General features: G+C 43.9%; 1 protein-coding gene across 17 annotated transcripts in view; it reads left to right on the top strand.

Moving 5' to 3' along the window:
• The first annotated feature begins 214 nt into the window (after positions 1–214).
• The window catches only part of LOC126996739 (probable cytochrome P450 301a1, mitochondrial), a 34,323-nt gene continuing 11,918 nt past the window's right edge, over positions 215–22,619 (top strand). For 16 of the 17 annotated variants that reach the window (XM_050857508.1, XM_050857511.1, XM_050857514.1 and 13 more), the window contains exons 1-8: positions 215–418; positions 9,369–9,696; positions 12,374–12,642; positions 14,301–14,413; positions 15,266–15,345; positions 19,731–19,971; positions 21,621–21,777; positions 22,140–22,306. In XM_050857508.1, coding sequence (XP_050713465.1) covers positions 9,369–9,696; positions 12,374–12,642; positions 14,301–14,413; positions 15,266–15,345; positions 19,731–19,971; positions 21,621–21,777; positions 22,140–22,306 — 1,355 coding nt within the window. In that variant the 5' untranslated portion in view covers positions 215–418. Of the gene's footprint in view, positions 419–750; positions 898–9,368; positions 9,697–12,373; positions 12,643–14,300; positions 14,414–15,265; positions 15,346–19,730; positions 19,972–21,620; positions 21,778–22,139; positions 22,307–22,619 lie in introns of those variants that run through there. The other variant, XM_050857509.1, reaches the window with a different exon arrangement.

Below are 22,619 nucleotides of genomic sequence, written 5' to 3' on the forward strand. Positions count from 1 at the left end.
AAGGATAACTCAGAACCAAGAAGAAGAAGAAGGAGAAGAAGGATAACTCAGAACCAAGAAGAAGAAGGAGAAGAAGGATAACTCAGAACCAAGAAGAAGAAGGAGAAGAAGGATAACTAATAACAAAGAAGAAGAAGAAGGAGAAGAAGGATAACTCAGAACCAAGAAGAAGGAGAAGAAGGATAACTCAGAACCAAGAAGAAGAAGGAGAAGAAGGATAACTCAGAACCAAGAAGAAGAAGAAGGAGAAGAAGGATAACTCAGAACCAAGAAGAAGAAGAAGGAGAAGAAGGATAACTCAGAACCAAGAAGAAGAAAAAGAAAAAGAAGAAGAACCCAGAACCAAAAATAAGAAGAACCAAGAATAGGAATAAGAAGGAGGAGAATATGCAATTAGAACCTCCATGCAGAAGGAAAGGTATGTGCAACCCCTCTCTTACACACACACACACACACACACACACACACACACACACACTTTAAAAATAAGTTACATAAAAAAGTAGATATGGGGACAAGATAACATAGGACTAACTTTAATTCCCTATACTATATCTGGGTAAACACACACACACACACACACACACACACACACACACACACACTCCAGGCTGATAGATAAGAAGAGTTTAATGACATAAGGCTGGAGGGGTCACTATGCAGGCTGGGGCAGAGTACTCGTGTCTCTATCTCCTCCTCTCACGCTGATAAGATCATCTCCAAACTGACATCCAACCGGGCAGTGTTTATGTGGTGCGTGTGTGTGTGTGTGCGTGTGTGTATGTGCGTGGGTGTGTCAAAGGAAGGCCTCGGGAACACACTCATCCTGGCTTGTTCTCAACGCACACCTCCTCGTGTCAGCGCTGGAAGGTGACGTCTCAGTGCCAGGACCCCAAGGTGACTGTGAGGGAGAGGGCCCTTTACCCTTTCTCTCTTCTATCACAAGCAGAGGATAGGCTCACTATGGGATGGCTCCAGGAGATGAGGTTCAGTATAGGTACAGAAGAAGGGTCAAACTACCACCAGGGTTATAAAACCACCCCTGGAAATGCTCTCAACTTACATGACAGCCTTGTGAAATATGTGTCCTTGGAAGACAAAATTTCTTTATGATTTTGACAATGACATGCACTGAGTGGGCGTGACCAAAACCTAAAAAATTACTGACTTCCCGCGCGATTTTTCCTCCTCCACTGTGGACACGGCATCACTTGCCTCTACCCGCTAGGCATCCCACTACCCTCTTCCCTCCCAGCAAATTGCATGCAGTGTGGCTGCACCCTAAGGGATGGCTCCAGGAGATGATGTGAGCCATTTAGTACAGAAGATTCCATAGTTTGGCTGGGGTGAATACAAAGCCGCTGTGTTGGGCTGTGGCATTGGCCCTTAGTGTGTGAAGGAGGCCCAGAAGAAACACCGACTTCCTTGTACAGTAATACCTTGGTTCACGAATGCCTTACTTTACAAGCATTTTGATTCACAAGCAAAACAGATCACTATAAGTGCCTTGGTTTATGAGAGGTGCCTTGGCGACAAGCATTCTGTTTGTTCTAGTCAAAGGCGTGAGTGTGGGTTCCCTTCGTTCACCACAAGACGAGAGCGCTCAGAACAGAAAACAATGGTAATGGGTCTCAGTCCACGTTGTACACGCCCAGAGGCAGCTCCCACACGCTTGCATCCACTTACATTTGTGCTCCAGTGTGCCGTCTCTGTATTTCCAGCAAGACAGTGTGCGTTTGTTTTGGTTTGCAAGCAGAATTACGGAACAAATTAAGCTCGTCAACCACGGCATGACTGTACTTGTATATCTGAAGGGAGCGGTGCGTGCCGCCGCGACAGTGAGCACACAGCGGCTCCCTGCAGTGATGCGCGGAGGAGTGGGGCACCAGGATGTACCCTGCTGCCGCATCTTACAGTTTTCTAATGATATCTGGAATGCTACCAGACATTTTTTTCTTTTCTTTTTTTTCTTTCTTTTCCTTTGACATAATCACCGTCCTCAGGGAATTGTTCTTAAGCTTCACTCAGTAACCCAACACGATCAATTGTTTTTCCCATGTAGCCGTCACGTGATGAATGGACAAAAATATACGTAACTGTTTTTTTCATTATTATGTGTGATCTGTTACGTACTTCTGCCTGGTATATTTCTCTCATCGGAGTCCCTGACACTTAAGGGACTGGGAAGTAATGACAAAATGGTGTTTGCTGTTTTTCCTTGGTAGTATATTATGTTCCTTCTGCTCGGTGCTGCTGTAGTGAGTGCTGATTGGCTGACTCGGTGCTGCTGTAGTGAGTGCTGATTGGCTGACTCAGTGCTGCTGTAGTGAGTGCTGATTGGCTGACTCAGTGCTGCTGTAGTGAGTGCTGATTGGCTGACTCAGTGCTGCTGTAGTGAGTGCTGATTGGCTGACTCAGTGCTGCTGTAGTGAGTGCTGATTGGCTGACTCGGTGCTGCTGTAGTGAGTGCTGATTGGCTGACTCAGTGCTGCTGTAGTGAGTGCTGATTGGCTGACTCAGTGCTGCTGTAGTGAGTGCTGATTGGCTGACTCGGTGCTGCTGTAGTGAGTGCTGATTGGCTGACTCAGTGCTGCTGTAGTGAGTGCTGATTGGCTGACTCGGTGCTGCTGTAGTGAGTGCTGATTGGCTGACTCAGTGCTGCTGTAGTGAGTGCTGATTGGCTGACTCGGTGCTGCTGTAGTGAGTGCTGATTGGCTGACTCAGTGCTGCTGTAGTGAGTGCTGATTGGCTGACTCAGTGCTGCTGTAGTGAGTGCTGATTGGCTGACTCAGTGCTGCTGTAGTGAGTGCTGATTGGCTGACTCGGTGCTGTAGTGAGTGCTGATTGGCTGACTCAGTGCTGTAGTGAGTGCTGATTGGCTGACTCAGTGCTGCTGTAGTGAGTGCTGATTGGCTGACTCAGTGCTGCTGTAGTGAGTGCTGATTGGCTGACTTGGTGCTGCTGCCTGTAATGTCCTAATGAAACACACTGTTGTAGATGTGTGTGTGTGTGTGTGTGTGTGTGTGTAGCAAGGACAGTGTGTGCAGTCATATTCTAAAACATTTTGACGCTCAAGCTCACATATTTAAGGCTTTGTAGGAGTTTTAAGCATTTGTAGGGGCAGTTTCATGACCCTGGTGGTAGTGTGACCCTTCTTCTGTGCCGGGAACCTAAAAATATACTCTTGGGAACCTGTGTGTGTGTGTGTGTGTGTGTATTTACCTAGTTGTATTTACCTAGTTGTAGTTTTACAGGGCCTGGGTTTACGCTCATGTGGTCCCGTCTCCATATCTGTATCTGTCCAGTTTTTCCTTAAAGTTTTGCACACTCCTTGCCAATACTACATCCTCACTTAGTCTGTTCCAAACCTCTTTGTTTCTCTGCGGGAAGCTATATTTCTTTGTGTCTCTCAAGCATCTTCCTTTCCTCAATTTTTTACTGTTGTCGTGTGTTGCTGGTGTTTATTCCTTCTTTTAGTAGTAACTCCTCATTATCTACTTCTTCCATTCCATTCCACAACTTATAAATCAGTATTAGGTCTCCCCTTTCTCTTCTTTGTTCCAGTGTTGGCAGGTCCATTTCCTTTAGTCTCTCCTCGTATGTCAATCCCTCCAGCTCTGGAACCATTTTCGTTGCCATCCTTTGTGTTCTTTCTAGTTTTTTCATGTGTTTCTTCTTATGGGGAGACCACACAGTTTGCATATTCCAGTTTAGGCCTAATCATCGTGGTTATTAACTTTTTCACCATATCCTTATCCATGTAGTGGAATGCTAACCCTATATTTCTCACCACTCCAAACCTATCACCGAACATCCTATTAACAAGACTCTCAGACTGTTGATTATCCTGTATTGTCACTCCCAGATCTCTCTCTTCTTGAACTTTTAATATTTCTCCATCTCCCATTCTGTATGTCCATTTTGGTCTCCCTTCACTCTTTCCCATTTCCATTACATGACATTTCTTCACATTGAACTCCATCTCCCATTTCATACTCCAGTCCCAAATCTTATTCAGGTCATCTTGCAGAATTTCACAGTCTTTCTGTTTCTTATGTGTCTCAGCAATTTCACATCATCTGCAAACAGGCTCATGTAACTGCTTACTTTCTCCGGCATATCATTAATATACACTAGGAAAAGTATTAGTGCCAATAGCGATCCTTGAGGCACTCCACTCTCTACAATTCTCCATTCTGATTTCATGTCCTTTACCACTGTTCTCATCTCTCTTCCCCTTAAGTAACTTTCCATCATGTTCTTCATTTTCCCTTTCAATCCTCCTTTATTCTCCAGCTTCCATAGCAGTCTTGTATGTGGAACTTTGTCACAAGCCTTCTTCAGGTCCAAGTACACGCAGTCTACCCATCCGTCCCTCTCCTGTGTTATGTCCGTCACTCTTGAGTAAAAGTTTAATTAGTTTGTTACACATAAACGCCCTTGTTTAAAGCCATACTGGTTTTCTGTAATTATATTGTGTTCTAGAAATTTTGTCCATTGTTTCTTTATCACTTTCTCACATATGTTACAAACTATACTGATCAATGATACGGGTCTGTAGTTCAGGGGTTCTTCTTTTTCCCGTTTTTATATACAGGGACAACCTCAGCCCTCCACCACTCCTTTGGTACTCTACCAGTTGATATTGAACACCTAATGATATCATAGACCGGTCCAACCAACTCATTTCTGCATTCTTTCAATATATAACCTGAGACTCCATCCGGTCCTACTGCTTTCCTCTCTTCCAGCTCCTCCATTATTTTATATATCTCCTCTTTAGCTACTATGACGTCATCTATATGAACATTTATCTTGTCATCTTGTGGTTCATTGAATTGTGATTCTTTTGTAAAGACTTGCTGGAACCTCTTGTTTACAGCTCAGTCATGTCTTTGGGATCTTCAGTTATCTTATTTCCATCTTTCAGTCTTTGTATTGTTTCCTTTGGTTTGATCTTTACATTTATGAATCTATAAAACTGTTTAGGTTCTTCCTTGCACTCTTCAACAATATCCTTTTCATATCCTTTCTCTTCTTCTCCTTATTTTCACATTCATTTCTTGCTATCTTAAGTCTTCTTTATTCCTTTGATTCTTATTTCTTTTCAATCTCTTCCTCGCTTTGTCTCTTTTTTCCTTTTCCTTTGCACATCTTGCATTAAGCCACTCTTGCTTTCCTCTTTCTATTGGTTTATATAATGGGACATATTTCATGACTCCTGTCTGATACACCTCCATAAAAATATCATAGTACTTTTCCTGCACCTCGTTTGTTCTCTTCAACTTTTCCCAGTCCAGTTTTTCATAATATTTCCCAAGATTTTCTATGTCCGCTTTCCTGTAGTTTGTCCTGTTTCCTTTATATGATTTGTCCCCCTCAGTGCCTTCCTCCTCTGTTTCCATGGCTATTACCACATGGTCACTTCTTCCCATGGGACACACACACACACACACACACATCTTAAGTCATCTAACAAGTTCACTCCTTGGTCAGCACCAGGGACAGTCTCGCCAGTTCATCATCACTCCTGTATCTTGTGTCACCCACTGCATCATTAAGTTTTCCATAGTCACATTTAGAAATCTTTCCCCCATGCTGTCTCACTTCCTCCACCTTCGAATGTTTCCCAATTTACCTCCTTACCTCAAACACTGAATGGTTTCCTCAATGGTCTCCTATTCTTCTCTGTTCCATGAGTGTGTTCTTGGTGGTACATAAGTTGCTATCATCGTCATAATTTCTCTGTTTTTGTTCTCCAGGTTGACACTCACTATTTCCGCCTTTCCTTCTCCATATACGACTGACTTCACCAATAACTCCTTCCTCGTCACTATCATCACTCCCCCACCACCTTCACCCCTCCCGTCCTTCCTCCATACATTGTACTTATTAAACACTATTTGCATGTCCTCTTTCAGCTTCATTTCTGTTAAACACACAACCTTGGGCTCTTTTTAATTTAGGTAATCTTGTAGTTCCAAATTTCTAGGTGATATTATCCCATCCATGTTGGTGTACATCTCACTTAAACCTGTACTTGTTCCAGTCTTGTCTCGTGTATGGTCAGTTATGGCTTTTCCCTTATGTGCCATTTCTTTACCCTGTCCCACAAAACTCAAAAAAAAAATTTCCTCTTTGCTCTCGACACAGAATATTAACCCAGTAGCAGCGGGGATCATGTTTCTTAATAGTCCCTCTAAGCGAGAAAAATGAGAAAAAATCATCAATCCCACAAACCATTTCATAATATATATCGAAGCATTTGTGATCGGATTATGTATCATCTATTTTGAGGGGTTTAAATCGCGGCACAAATTTGCCCCGTCACTGCTACACGGTAAAGCCACAAATTTGCCCCGTCACTGCTACACGGTAAAGCCACAAATTTGCCCCGTCACTGCTACACGGTAAAGCCACAAATTTGCCCCGTCACTGCTACACGGTAAAGCCACAAATTTGCCCCGTCACTGCTACACGGTAAAGCCACAAATTTGCCCCGTCACTGCTACATGGTAAAGCCACAAATTTGCCCCGTCACTGCTACACGGTAAAGCCACAAATTTGCCCCGTCACTGCTACATGGTAAAGCCACAAATTTGCCCCGTCACTGCTACACGGTTAAGAGTGAGACAGACAGCCAGAGGAGGAGGAGGAGGAGGAGGAGGGTAAAGGTGCAGTGTTGTAAAGAGAGAGGAAGGGCTGCTGCCGCGTGATGGAGTGCTGGCCTTGGCGACACTGCTGCATTGTTTCTTTATCATCAAGTGTCCTCCCTGACCTGCCGATAGCTGGACCTTGTGTGTGTGTGTGTGTGTGTGTGTGTGCGCCAAGGCCCAGCTATCGGCAAGTCAGGGAGGACACTTGATGATAAAGAAACAATGCAGCTGCACCTTTACCCTCCTCCTCCTCCTCTTCCTTCTCTTCCTCTTCCTCCTTCTCCTCCTCTTCCTCCTCCTCCTCCCCCTCCTCCTCCTCCAGCTGTCTCACTCTTAATATTCTGTGCCGAGAGAGAGAGAGAGAGAGACCTCTGACTTTCATTCCAGGCCCACGTTTCCTATGTGAGGGTTGGTACTATTATTGTATTTCTCAACTCCCTCTTTACCTCCATGCTCACACTTCTGCCATTCATGATTCGTCCCAAAGACCCTACCACCCTTCTTCCTTGCAATGCCCTTTCTCTTGTCTCTCCCTCCATACCACCATGCTTACACATAACTGATCCAAGGTACTTAAACTCATTGACCTCCTCCATTTCTTCACCATTCAGAATTATTTTGCATTCTTTTTCACATTCAATTCCCACTCTGTATGGGCATACAAAACCTACAACCTCACTTCTACTTCGCTCACAAACCATCACTTTACTTTTGTTGACATTTACTTTCAGCTTTCTCCTGTTACAGACACTATCAAAAACACTGACCAAATTTTGTAGGTCACTTTCATTTTCAGCAATGAGCACCGTGTCATCAGCAAACAGTATCGAATTCAGTACCCACTTCCTTCCCTCATCCAACAGTCTTACTCCAACTTCCCCAACTTTGCCCTTCATTTCTCTAATAACACCATCCATATAAATATTGAATAACCATGGTGACATGACACACCCTTGTCTTAAGCCCACTTTTATCTCAAGATGTTCACTGTTTCTCCAGTAATCTTGACACATGCAGATGCATCCTCATAGAAAGACTTTATTGCACTAAGCAGTTTTCCTCCCACACCATAAATCTTTAAAACATCCCACAATGCAATCCAATCAGTGAAGGGACTTGAAATCTCTTATCAGTATAGACTTGAGAAAACCATGACATAACTGACCTATTTTTCCTCCTTGCTATCTCTCTCCCTCTCCCTTCTCCTCCCTGCCGTCCATCTCTCATAAACTTCCTCCCCATACATGCAGAATCTCTTTATCAGGGAAGGGAATTGAGGTCTCTTATGAGCGTCAACTTGAGAGAAAACGTGACATAACTGACCTATTTTTCCTTCTTTCTGTATCTCTCTCTCTCCCTTCTGCTCCCTGCTGTCCATCTCTCATGAACTTCCTCCCCATACATGTAGACTCTCTTTATCAGGGAAGGGAATTGAGGTCTCTTATGAGCGTCAACTTGAGAGAAAACGTGACATAACTGACCTATTTTTCCTCCTTTCTGTATCTCTCTCTCTCCCTTCTCCTCCCTCCTATCCATCTCTCATAAACTTCCTCCTCATACATGTAGATTCTCTTTATCAGGGAAGGGACATGAGGTCTTTTATGAGCGTCAACTTGAGAGAAAACGTGACATAATTGACCTATTTTTCCTCCTTTCTGTATCTCTCTCTCTCCCTTCTCCTCCCTCCCTTCCATCTCTCATGAACTTCCTCCCCATACATGTAGATTCTCTTTATCAGGGAAGGGAATTGAGGTCTCTTATCAGCGTAAACTTGAGAGAGAACATGACATAACCAGCCCATATTTCCTCCTTGCTAAATCTCTCTCTCTCTCCCTTCTGCTCCCTCCCTTCCATCTCTCATGAACTTCCTCCCCATACCTGTAGACTCTTATCAGCGAACACTTTAAAAACCCTGACATAAGTGGCGTCTCTTTTCCCCTCCTCTGTGCTATTCCTGTCACACTATCGGCCAGTCTAAGGCTAGGTTTGAGAGCCACTCCAGAGATTTATCAGCACAAAAAATAGAAGGCTTGAGCAGCGTTGGTTCGGGGTAATCTGACACGTGTTAAACATACTTTAGTGCAGCGATTATGCCTGACGAACGAGCCTCCCATAACCCACTTAGCCAGGGGGGTACCTCTTTGGCCGACTCGGTAAGGAGTGGCTCTCTCGTCACGCTGGTCGCGGGTTCAATCCCAGCCCAGGCAGCCGGCGAATACCCTCTCCTGGTCTTGATTAATTTCTCGTGTGTTTCGATACATGCAGAGGTCGTGTTGGAAAATAGAGGAAAAGAGAAAATCAACTCTCGGGGCAAGGCAATACTACTGACAAGATGGTGGTGAGGATTTTAAGGGTGACTCGAGCTATTGTTAGTATTAGTATTAGTGTTTGTATAAGTGTATTGAGATTCACTTAAAGGCAATACATAAATACAGATATATACAAAAAATTGATATAGACTTAAACAGTGACCCTTCAATGAGCAGACACATATAGGTAAATACACACACACACACACACACACACACACATGATAAGCAGGAAAATTAAGAATGGGAGGAAGGAAAGGAAGAAGAAGGAAGAGGAGGAAGAAGAGAAAGATTAAGAAAAGAAACAAAATTAGGAAGAGAAGAAAAAATATCAAGCCATTACATAACTCAGTACACACACACACACACACACACACATCCTCATGGCCGCCTCTCCCAACAGATGCGTGTGTGGAGGAGCCTGGCCCCCTGTGGCAATGCCGGGGTGAGTCTGGCCTTCCCCCGTCCTGCCTCCCGCTGCCCCCGCCCCGCACAGCCTCCCCTGGGCAGCCCGTCCTCGGCCCCGGCGTACCTGGAGGCTTACGACCTGATGGAGGAGAACACCGATGTGATATTTGAGGCCCAGGACATGATGAGCGAGAGGACGTACGACGGCCTGAGCCCTGCCGACGCCAGTGTGGGGGAGGCCGGCCCGCGCCACGCCTCGCAGCTGCCCGGCCCACGCTCCTGGCCCCTCGTAGGATGCCTGCCCTACATGCTGCGCCACCCGGGTGAATAGTGCTGATGATGATGATGATGCTGATACCACTAGTGTTACTATTTCTATTGTTACTATTACTTCTACTTTTCTTTCTGTCTTTCCCTTTTTTTATTTTTTTTATTTTTTTTTTTAGTGAGGGGCAAAGAAGCAACATGAACCTCACAACCACTACTACTACTACTACTACTACTACTACTTATACACTCGTTTCTGTTATTTATACTGCTACTACTACTACTACTACTACTACTACTACTACTACTACTTATACACTCGTTTCTGTTATTTATACTGCTACTACTACTACTATTAGCACCTCTAATAATAACTATAATAACAATCATAACCATAACAATCAAGACTTGCATTCCCCTCATGACAATACTATCGCCAACATCCTCCCGCCAGCCTTCGACCCCTAGTGTGTGCCTCTTCCGGCTGGCAGCGCAGAAAACAGTAGAGTTGGTATTACAAGACACATTCACTTCTCACATCAGCTGTTTCTAAAGGTCAAAGAGGGGGTCAGTCGGGTTCTAATGAGTGTTTCTTCAGGTTAATGGTACAGAAGGATTAAACCAGCGTTGCCAAATTATCGTACTCATCGCATTGTATTTTCGTAGTTTCGGACCGATAACTATGGCAAAAAGGAAAAAAAAGAGCATCAATAAATAACAGCTTTAACGCTAACTTCAATTTTCTATCGTTATTTGTGCAGGTACGAGAGTTTGAGGCTTAAAAATGATAAATACGATGTGGTGAATACGATAATCTGGCAACGCTGGATTAAACCACTACCAGGGTCAGAAAACTACCCCTGGAAATGCCCTCAAATCCTACGAAAACCTTGCCGAATATGTGTTTTTGGGCGACGATGTGTCTTATAATATGACCCCAGATCTCATATAAAAGTAGGTTTGAGGACTTGCTTAACCCGAGAAAAGCGATCCCAGGGTTGGAGAGAGCCACTGTCAGGTTGACCAAAAAAATCGAGTCTCTCAGATTGTAAAAGCAGTACAGATACACACAATCTGCCCAACCGTCCCTTTTCTGTATTATATCAATTACTCTTGAATAGAAGCTGATCAGATTAGTTACACAAGACCATCCTCCTCTGAATCCGAATTGGCTATTTGTTAATGTACCTCAGCGCCTTTGGAATACTGGAGCGCACAGGACGGTGAAAACCAATACGTTCTAAACCTATTTGGGTTTCGTAAACATTATCCCCTATTTTCAAGAGTAAAAAAAAAGTCCTTGAATTGGATTTTCAAAGCGTTTCCATGACTGTTGAAGGTTTGTAGAAAAGATATATGAAGAGATACTGATGTTTCATAAAGTAGATTGTGAGATACTGGCACGGACCTAAAACGAATCTTAACCCCTATTTGTATGGCCGTGGCAGCGGTCAATGAATGGAACTTAGCCGAGCGCTGGCAACCCCTAGGACGTGCGAGGGGGACTATGCGCGACGAGGCAAGATGAGGGACGTCAGCGTAAATGACACGTTGCACGCACACATATTGGTAACACTGATATACACCTCTTCCATATCTTATTTTTTTAGTTTATCAATAATTTATAAACAAGACGTGCTACGAGGCGAGGCAAGACGTGTGATGTGGGCGTAATGCATGGCGTGGGGATAGTGGGCAGGCCTACTGAGTGTTGCCCTATATTACATGATCCAGTCCAATATTCAGCCATCTAGACCTACTGGTGCAGTTTCTGTACGCATTCAAAAATCGCGCTCAATTGAGACTTGTCACCTCTCCTCGGGCAAGCCTCAATTGAGGTCTGTCGCCGTTCTCAGGTTAAACCCACGGAACAACTCTTAACACACATCCACAACCTCCCGGCAGCCTTCGACCCAGAGCACATGTACATTTTCTGGCAACCTTGTATTAAAAGTCAACCCCTGGAAGGCTATGATGATTATATAAGGCTTGAGGACTAGTTTGAACACTCTGAACACACATCCGCATCCTCCCGGCAGCCTTCCACCCAGAGTGCATGTACGTTTTATGGCAATCATTCATTCATCATCATTTCCTGGACGCCTGCTCCTACTAGCTCCCAGCAGGGGATGGCCATGGCAGAAGAGCTTCCAACTTTCTCTATCCAGACACTCCCTCCTTGCCTGCTCAAAGTTCCTCAAAGATCTTTCCCCCCTCTCCCCAACGTACTCTTGCACCCTATCCCTCCACTTCACTTCACTCTAGCATTCCCTCCCTCTTTCTCACTCACATACACCCTTCTGGTCATCTTACTCTCCTCCATTCGCTCCATGTGGCCAAACCACTTTAAAGTCTGTCGCTTCACTTCTTCCACCACTCCACACTCCTTCCCTTCACCCCTGTGACACATTCCACAATGCTCGTACACACTTTCATTACTCATTCCATCCATTCTACTCACACCACAAGCACTCCTCAAACAACTTGTTTCCACTGCCTGCACTCTAGACCTCTGACTTTCATTCCAGGCCCACGTTTCACTTGCACATGTGAGGGTTGGTACTGTTATTGTATTTCTCTATCTGGCAATCTTGTATGTATATCCTTTCTATCTCTCTCTCATTCCCTTAACACAGTGTACCTCTTATCTTCCTTCTTATATAAGGCTTGAGGACTAGTTTTAATCCCATGCAGAAATCTAACACACATTCCCCCCTCCCCCCCCCTTGGCAGCCTTCGACCCCGAGCGCGTGTACCTCTTCTGGCAGGCGGTGCGTCAAGAGTTTGGGCCCACGTTCCGCAAGGACATGCCGGGGCACCCACACCTGGTCTTCATCACGCGGCCCCAGGACATGGAAACACTGCTGCGGGCCACCATGTACAACCCACAGCGGCCTGGCATGGCATCGCTCAAGGCCGTGCGGAGGGATGGCGGCGCGGACGGGAAGCACCACGGCCACGATCACGTCTTCCAGGGCAGGGCGGGCATCCTCGCCGAGCAGGTGCGGACGTAGGAGTTGCTATTCAATCCCTTATGTATGCTATTAACCCCTTCAGCACGAGGATGCGTATACTGCGTCCTTGCATGCCTCGTACCATATCCGAGGATGCACATACTGCATCCTGGCTTGCCTTAGCCGATATACGAGTTATTTTGTCTTTATATTTATGCTTACATCTCAAAATTATCAATTAATTTATGTTTCTTTAGGTGCACCATATAATTCTGCATGTTTTCAGATATAATACATGATGATTATGTTGAATTTATGGCTGAAAACTTGTTATATTCAATAGCGACATTTAAAATTTGGTGCGCTTGGTGATCCTGGATATGGCGCAGGGCGCTGTTTTGGCCCGGCCATAGTGAATTTCTTTATGTGCACCATTTATTTCTGCATGTTTTCATATATAATACATGATGATTATGTTGAGTTTATGGCTGAGAACGTGTTATATTCAATAGCAACATTTGAAATTTGGCGTGCGCGGTGATCCCGGATATGGCGTGGGGCGCTGTTTTGGCCTGGCCGTAGTGAAGGGGTTAAATCCCTTATGTATTCTATCCAAATCCCTTATGCATGGTGTCCAAATCCCTTATGCATGGTGTCCAAATCCCTTATGCATGGTGTCCAAATCCCTTAAGCATGGTGTCCAAATCCCTTAAGCATGGTGTCCAAATCCCTTATGTATGGTGTCCAAATCCCTTATGCATGGTGTCCAAATCCCTTAAGCATGGTGTCCAAATCCCTTAAGCATGGTGTCCAAATCCCTTATGCATGGTGTCCAAATCCCTTATGCATGGTGTCCAAATCCCTTATGCATGGTGTCCAAATCCCTTAAGCATGGTGTCCAAATCCCTTATGCATGGTGTCCAAATCCCTTATGCATGGTGTCCAAATCCCTTAAGCATGGTGTCCAAATCCCTTATGCATGGTGTCCAAATCCCTTATGCATGGTGTCCAAATCCCTTATGCATGGTGTCCAAATCCCTTATGCATGGTGTCCAAATCCCTTATGTATGGTGTCCAAATCCCTTATGCATGGTGTCCAAATCCCTTATGCATGGTGTCCAAATCCCTTATGCATGGTGTCCAAATCCTTTATGCATGGTGTCCAAATCCTTTATGCATGGTGTCCAAATCCCTTATGTATGTGTCCAAATCCCTTATGCATGGTGTCCAAATCCCTTATGCATGGTGTCCAAATCCCTTATGCATGGTGTCCAAATCCTTTATGCATGGTGTCCAAATCCTTTATGCATGGTGTCCAAATCCCTTATGTATGGTGTCCAAATCCAGTATGCATGGTGTCCAAATCCCTTATGCATGGTGTCCAAATCCCTTATGCATGGTGTCCAAATCCCTTATGCATGGTGTCCAAATCCCTTAAGCATGGTGTCCAAATCCCTTATGCATGGTGTCCAAATCCCTTATGCATGGTGTCCAAATCCCTTATGCATGGTGTCCAAATCCCTTATGTATGGTGTCCAAATCCTTTATGCATGGTGTCTAAATCCCAAATGTATGCTATCAAATCCCTCATGCATTCTCTCTCTCTCTCTCTCTCTCTCTCTCTCTCAGCTGTTAATAAGCATTGTTTTCGTCTCCCTTTTTGAGGCCTAAATATCTATGTAAATCTCTCCCTCTCTGTGTGTCAGGGTGAGGAGTGGTGGCGGGTGCGTAGAGTGGTGCAGCGCCCCCTCACCGCCTCGCCGCTGGTGGCCCGCGCGCTGCCTCAGATGGACGGAGTGGCCAAGGATTTTGTTGCAAGGTGTGCTTTCCAAGACTTAATGGCCCATAGAAGTATATATTAGCCCAGTAGCTGCAGGGATCATGTTTCTTAAAGGCCCCTCCAAGCGAGAATAACGAGAAAAAATCACCACTCACGCAAACCATTTCATAGTACAGGTAACTCTCGATTTATGCGAGTATTGTGTTCTTGAAGAGGTCGCGTAAAACAAAAACAATGTAAATCAAACAAGAGGTAGGTTTCTGTCGTAAAATAGATATTCACTTCATTCAGTAGAGAGAGAGAGAGAGAGAGAGAGGAAGAAATGAGGGACACCATGAGCGACTGGCTGGTATTGGTACCGGTACCAAGCCGTCTGGTACCGGTACCAAGTAGTCTGGTACCGGTACCGTACCGTATAGCTGGTACCATTAGTACCGGTACTGGTACCAGTACCTCCCCACCCCTATTATTGAGTAGCATTGAGCATTGAGTATTGTTGTTCAAGTGGTGCGCGGGAAGAACTGAGCTCAGCTGTGTGGCTGCAGCGCCGTGTGAGTCCAGTTGCGTGACATCTGGTGGCCACTCCATAAAATATCGCGTGTAAGTGAAAAAATGTGTAAATTAAACATGTAGTTGGATTTTGGACCCTGCGTTATTTAAAAAATGCGTAAACCAAACTCGCATAAATCGAGAGTTACCTGTATATATCAACGCATTTGTGATCAGTTTATGCATCATCTATTTTGTGGGGTTTATATCATGGCAAAAATTTGTCTCGTTGCTGCTACACGGTAAAGCCACAAATTTGGCCCGTCACTGCTACCAGGTTAAAAGGAGACATCATTATTATTATTATCATTGTTATTACTAATGTTATTTTTGACTTTTCAGAATCCGCAATATAAGGGACGAAAACACTAATGAAATGCCCAAAACCTTCAACACAGAGCTCTACAAGTGGGCGCTCGAGTGTGAGTGTGTGCGTTTGTATGTGTTTGTGTGTGTGTGTGTGTGTGTGTGTGTATACAGGACCTGAGCTCAGTCTCGGTCAGTCCTGTCTCCCACTCAATATTTGTCCAGCTTTTCCATTTTATATGCACACTGCTGGGTTCAACAATGTCCTTGCTGAGTCTGTATGGAAAATTTCAACAATGTCCTTGCTGAGTCTGTATGGAAAATTTCAACAATGTCCTTGCTAAGTCTGTGTGGAAAATTTCAACAATGTCCTTGCTAAGTCTGTGTGGAAAATTTCAACAATGTCCTTGCTAAGTCTGTGTGGAAAATTTCAACAATGTCCTTGCTAAGTCTTGTATGGAAAATTTCAACAATGTCCTTGCTAAGTCTTGTATGGAAAATTTCAACAATGTCCTTGCTAAGTCTTGTATGGAAAATTTCAACAATGTCCTTGCTGAGTCTGTATGGAAAATTTCAACAATGTCCTTGCTAAGTCTTGTATGGAAAATTTCAACAATGTCCTTGCTAAGTCTGTATGGAAAATTTCAACAATGTCCTTGCTAAGTCTTGTATGGAAAATTTCAACAATGTCCTTGCTAAGTCTGTATGGAAAATTTCAACAATGTCCTTGCTAAGTCTTGTATGGAAAATTTCAACAATGTCCTTGCTAAGTCTTGTATGGAAAATTTCAACAATGTCCTTGCTAAGTCTGTGTGGAAAATTTCAACAATGTCCTTGCTAAGTCTTGTATGGAAAATTTCAACAATGTCCTTGCTAAGTCTGTGTGGAAAATTTCAACAATGTCCTTGCTAAGTCTTGTATGGAAAATTTCAACAATGTCCTTGCTGAGTCTGTGTGGAAAATTTCAACAATGTCCTTGCTAAGTCTTGTATGGAAAATTTCAACAATGTCCTTGCTAAGTCTTGTATGGAAAATTTCAACAATGTCCTTGCTAAGTCTGTATGGAAAATTTCAACAATGTCCTTGCTGAGTCTTGTATGGAAAATTTCAACAATGTCCTTGCTAAGTCTTGTATGGAAAATTTCAACAATGTCCTTGCTAAGTCTTGTATGGAAAATTTCAACAATGTCCTTGCTGAGTCCGTGTGGAAAATTTCAACAATGTCCTTGCTGAGTCTGTATGGAAAATTTCTACAATGTCCTTGCTGAGTCTGTGTGGAAAATTTCAACAATGTCCTTGCTGAGTCTGTGTGGAAAATTTCAACAATGTCCTTGCTAAGTCTGTGTGGAAAATTTCAACAATGTCCTTGCTAAGTCTTGTATGGAAAATTTCAACAATGTCCTTGCTAAGTCTTGTATGGAAAATTTCAACAATGTCCTTGCTAAGTCTGTGTGGAAAATTTCAACAATGTCCTTGCTAAGTCTGTGTGGAAAATTTCAACAATGTCCTTGCTAAGTCTTGTATGGAAAATTTCAACAATGTCCTTGCTAAGTCTTGTATGGAAAATTTCAACAATGTCCTTGCTAAGTCTTGTATGGAAAATTTCAACAATGTCCTTGCTGAGTCTGTATGGAAAATTTCAACAATGTCCTTGCTAAGTCTTGTATGGAAAATTTCAACAATGTCCTTGCTAAGTCTGTATGGAAAATTTCAACAATGTCCTTGCTAAGTCTTGTATGGAAAATTTCAACAATGTCCTTGCTAAGTCTGTATGGAAAATTTCAACAATGTCCTTGCTAAGTCTTGTATGGAAAATTTCAACAATGTCCTTGCTGAGTCTGTGTGGAAAATTTCAACAATGTCCTTGCTGAGTCTGTGTGGAAAATTTCAACAATGTCCTTGCTGAGTCTGTGTGGAAAATTTCAACAATGTCCTTGCTGAGTCTGTGTGGAAAATTTCAACAATGTCCTTGCTAAGTCTGTATGGAAAATTTCAACAATGTCCTTGCTAAGTCTGTGTGGAAAATTTCAACAATGTCCTTGCTGAGTCTGTGTGGAAAATTTCAACAATGTCCTTGCTAAGTCTTGTATGGAAAATTTCAACAATGTCCTTGCTGAGTCTTGTATGGAAAATTTCAACAATGTCCTTGCTGAGTCTTGTATGGAAAATTTCAACAATGTCCTTGCTGAGTCTTGTATGGAAAATTTCAACAATGTCCTTGCTGAGTCTGTGTGGAAAATTTCAACAATGTCCTTGCTGAGTCTTGTATGGAAAATTTCAACAATGTCCTTGCTAAGTCTGTGTGGAAAATTTCAACAATGTCCTTGCTGAGTCTTGTATGGAAAATTTCAACAATGTCCTTGCTAAGTCTGTGTGGAAAATTTCAACAATGTCCTTGCTAAGTCTTGTATGGAAAATTTCAACAATGTCCTTGCTGAGTCTGTATGGAAAATTTCAACAATGTCCTTGCTAAGTCTGTGTGGAAAATTTCAACAATGTCCTTGCTGAGTCTGTGTGGAAAATTTCAACAATGTCCTTGCTGAGTCTGTGTGGAAAATTTCAACAATGTCCTTGCTGAGTCTGTATGGAAAATTTCAACAATGTCCTTGCTGAGTCTTGTATGGAAAATTTCAACAATGTCCTTGCTAAGTCTGTGTGGAAAATTTCAACAATGTCCTTGCTAAGTCTTGTATGGAAAATTTCAACAATGTCCTTGCTGAGTCTGTGTGGAAAATTTCAACAATGTCCTTGCTAAGTCTTGTATGGAAAATTTCAACAATGTCCTTGCTGAGTCTTGTATGGAAAATTTCAACAATGTCCTTGCTAAGTCTGTGTGGAAAATTTCAACAATGTCCTTGCTAAGTCTTGTATGGAAAATTTCAACAATGTCCTTGCTGAGTCTGTGTGGAAAATTTCAACAATGTCCTTGCTGAGTCTTGTATGGAAAACTGTACTTCATCATGTCCTTCAAACAAGTCCCCTTCCTCAGTTTCTTGCTGTGTGCTCTTGGTTGCCTCCTCCCTTCCATCACAATTACATCATTTCTGTCCAACACATCCATTCCACTTGTGTTCCTGTACAGTGTTGTCAGGTCTCCTCTTTCTCTTCTTTTTTTCTTTCTTCCAGTGTTTTGGTAAGCCCAGGTCCTCTAATCTAGTGTGTGTGTGTGTGTGTGTGTGTCTGTGTGTGTTTGCAGGGTCAAAGCTGTGTTCGTAAAGTCTTCATGTCTATTTCTATGTATATATCTTTTTTTTAATTTGTGAATGCTTTGCTGCAATGATTTCTTCCTCTCGTCTAATATAAACATCTTTTCTTATATGTGGATAGTGTCTAGACTTCTGTGTCTGTCCTGTTTTTCTTCTTCTACATTTTCTTATTCATCTTCTTTATCTTCATTTTCTTCTTCTTTGTCTTTATTCCCTTCTTTCTTTCTTCCTCTTTCCTCTCATTCTCCGCAGCATCTTGTGGTTTCTTTGTACATTTTGTGGTTCGTTTTCTAACAGTAAAATCATTAGGTCTTTTCTCTCCACCTCCTGCACAGTATTTACCAGGATATGTAGTGTTACCAAGCCTCCTCTCTCTCTCTCTCCTCTCTCTTCTAATGTTCTCTCCACCTCCAGCACAGTGTTTACCAGGCTATGTAGTGTTACCAAGCCTCCTCTCTCTCTCTCTCTCTCTCTTCTAATGTTCTCTCCACCTCCTGCACAGTGTTCACCAGGCTATGTAGTGTTACCAAGCCTCCTCTCTCTCTCTCTTCTAATGTTCTCTCCACCTCCTGCACAGTGTTCACCAGGCTATGTAGTGTTACCAAGCCTCCTCTCTCTCTCTCCTCTCTCTTCTAATGTTCTCTCCACCTCCAGCACAGTATTTACCAGGCTATGTAGTGTTACCAAGCCTCCTCTCTCTCTCTCTCCTCTCTCTTCTAATGTTCTCTCCACCTCCAGCACAGTATTTACCAGGCTATGTAGTGTTACCAAGCCTCCTCTCTCTCTCTCGTCTCTCTTCTAATGTTCTCTCCACCTCCAGCACAGTGTTTACCAGGCTATGTAGTGTTACCAAGCCTCCTCTCTCTCTCTCCTCTCTCTTCTAATGTTCTCTCCACCTCCAGCACAGTGTTTACCAGGCTATGTAGTGTTACCAAGCCTCCTCTCTCTCTCTCCTCTCTCTTCTAATGTTCTCTCCACCTCCTGCACAGTGTTTACCAGGCTATGTAGTGTTACCAAGCCTCCTCTCTCTCTCTCCTCTCTCTTCTTATGTTCTCTCCACCTCCAGCACAGTGTTCACCAGGCTATGTAGTGTTACCAAGCCTCCTCTCTCTCTCTCCTCTCTCTTCTAATGTTCTCTCCACCTCCTCCCTATCATTTACCAGGTTATATAGCATCATCAACCCCCCTCTTCTCCTCCCCTCAAGTGCTGGTGGACTAATTCATTCACTTTAACTTTCCCTGAAATGCCAAACTCAGAATCACACGCGTCGCTGATTTTCGCATTCTCTCCTCAGCTCTCGGCACCATCGCACTGAATCGCCGGCTGGGGTGTTTGCGGGTGGATGAGGAGACTGAGGAGGTGAACGGTGGTGGTGGTGACAGTGGTGGTGGTGGAACAGCTGACCCCTTCCGCCTGATCCGCCTGGCCAAGCAGCTCCTGGCGGCCCTCCACGAGACAGAGAATGTTAAGCTGTGGCAGTACTTCCCCACGGCGTCCATCCTGAGGCTGCAGCACGCACACCAGGTCTTCACCGAGTTAGTACACACACACTCACACACACACACACACACACACACACACACACACATGCACATAGACCGTTCCCACATGCACACAGACACACACAAGCGCACACAGACCCTCCCCACATGCACACACACACATGCACATAGACCGTCCCCTCATGCACACAAACACACACTCACGCACACAGACCCTCCCCACATGCACACACACATGCACACAGACACAGATAGATAGATGAATAGATAGATTAGTAATGACCACAAATTCAAACAGAGAGAAAATAATGCAAGACGTAAAACACAAAATTCATTACACACACACACACACACACACACACACACACGGTTTTAGCACCAGTACTCTTCCTAGTCTATATTAATGACAGGCCAGAGGGAGTAAATAGCTACATGAGGCTGTTCGCGGATGATGCTAAACTGCAAAGACATATAAGAAACAGTGAAGACTGCAAGGAGCTGCAAGAAGACCTGAACAGGATTTGGAAATGGAGTCAGAAATGGGAGATGAAATTCAACGTGAAGAAATGTCATGTTATGGAAATGGGAAAAAGTGTAGAAAGACCAAAATGGACATACAAAATGAGAGATGGTGAAACATTAAAGAAAGTAAATGAAGAGAGAGACCTGGGAGTAATAATGCAAGATTATATGCAACCAGGAAGTCATATAAATCGGATCTCCGGTGATACATATAACATGGTGAGAAATATAGACATAGCATTCCACTACATGGACAAAGAAATGATGAAAAAATTAATAACTACTATGATCAGACCTAAACTAGAATACGCGGAAACAATGAAGAAACACATAAAAAACTAGAAAGAATACAGAGGATGGCAACAACAATGGGACTGACATATGAAGAGAGACTAAAGGAAATGGACTTGCCAACACTAGAACAAAGAGGAGACCTAATACAAATATATAGGCTATTGAGTAAAATGAAAGAAGTAGATAACGAGAAATTGCTACTAAGAGAGAAACCTTCCAGCAGGAACACTAGAGGACACAGTAAAAAGTTGAGGAAGGGAAGATGCTCAAGAGACATAAAGAAATATAGCTTCCCACAAAGAAATATAGAGCTTTGGAACAGACTAAGTGAAGAAATAGTATCGGCGGAGAGTGTGCAGAGCTTCAAGGAAAAGTTGGATAATTATAGATATGGAGACGAGACCACACGAGCATAAGCCCAGGCCTGTAAAATTACAACTAGGTAAATACACACACACACACACACACACACACACACACACACACACACACACACACACACACACACACACACACACACACACACACACACACACACACACACGCTCAAATATATTTCTATTTCTCTCTCTCTTTCTTTCTTTCCTTCCTCTCTTTCACTTTCTTTCTTTCATTTTCATTTTCTTTAACATTTCTCTCTCTCTCTCTCTCTCTCTCTCTCTCTCTCTCTCTCTCTCTCTCTCTCTCTCTCTCTCTCTCTCTCTCTCTCTCTCTCTCTCTCTCTCTCTCTCTCTCTCTCTCTCTCTCTCTCTCTCTCTCCCAACATATGAGATCAACTTAACTTCTATACTAAAACTCACAACCTAACCTAACTTAACCTAGCCTGACCTCACCTGACCTGACCTCACCCTTCCCCTCCCTTACAGTGTTGCTCTGGAGGCCATACAGGAGACGGAGCAGCAGGAGGCACAGCGGCAGGGGGAGGTGGGCAGCCTGCTGGGTACGCTGCTGGCCACCCCGGGACTCAGCAAGGAGGATGTGCTGACCTTACGTCTTGACATGATAGCAACGGGGATTGACACGGTGAGGGGGGGAGAGAGAGAGAGAGAGATCGAGAGAGAGAGATATGTTAAAGAAAATGAAAATGAAAGAGAGGGGAAGGAAAGAGAGAGAGAGAGAGAGAGAGAGAGAGAGAGAGAGAGAGAGATAGAGAGAGAGAGAGAGAGAGAGAGAGAGAGAGAGAGAGAGAGAGAGAGAGAGAGAGAGAGAACTTCTTTTTCATATTCTTTATTCTTCATCTTTTTCTTCTTCTTTTTTTTTTCCAATTTTTCTTCTCATTTCTTTCTCATCTTTTTCTCCTTTTTCCTCTTCTTTTTGCCTTTCTCTCTTATTTATTTATTTATTCCTCCATTGTGATCCATTATTCCCCCCTCCCGGCGCCCCAGACCAGCCACGCGGCGGGCAACATCCTGTACCTGCTGGCGCGTCACCCCCGAGCCCAGCAGCGCGTGTACGAGGAGGTGCGTCGCGAGGTGGGCCGCCCCGACACCCTCAGGCCCGAGCACCTCTCAGCCCTCACCTACACCAAGGCCGTCTTCAGGGAGGCCCTCAGGTATGTGTCCACCACCCACGCCGCTGGCCTGATCACGCGCTGGCCTTGTGATCACCAGGAAATACAGTCATGCCTCCCCCCCTCCCGCTGCCTCGCCGCGCACGACTTTCTACTCAAGCTCATCCCTATATTGTCCAAAACCCTTATGCAAGAGTTAACCAGCATCTTCACTCTTTCATCCCTCATGCTGGTAAACTCTGGAACAATCTTCCTTCATCTGTACTTCCTCCTGCCTACGACTTGAACTCTTTCAAGAGGAGGGTATCAGGACACCTCTCCTCCCATAACTGACCTCTCCTTCGGCCACTCCTCT

The sequence above is a fragment of the Eriocheir sinensis genome, chromosome 11 (assembly GCF_024679095.1).
Source record: "Eriocheir sinensis breed Jianghai 21 chromosome 11, ASM2467909v1, whole genome shotgun sequence".
NCBI lineage: Eukaryota > Metazoa > Arthropoda > Malacostraca > Decapoda > Varunidae > Eriocheir > Eriocheir sinensis.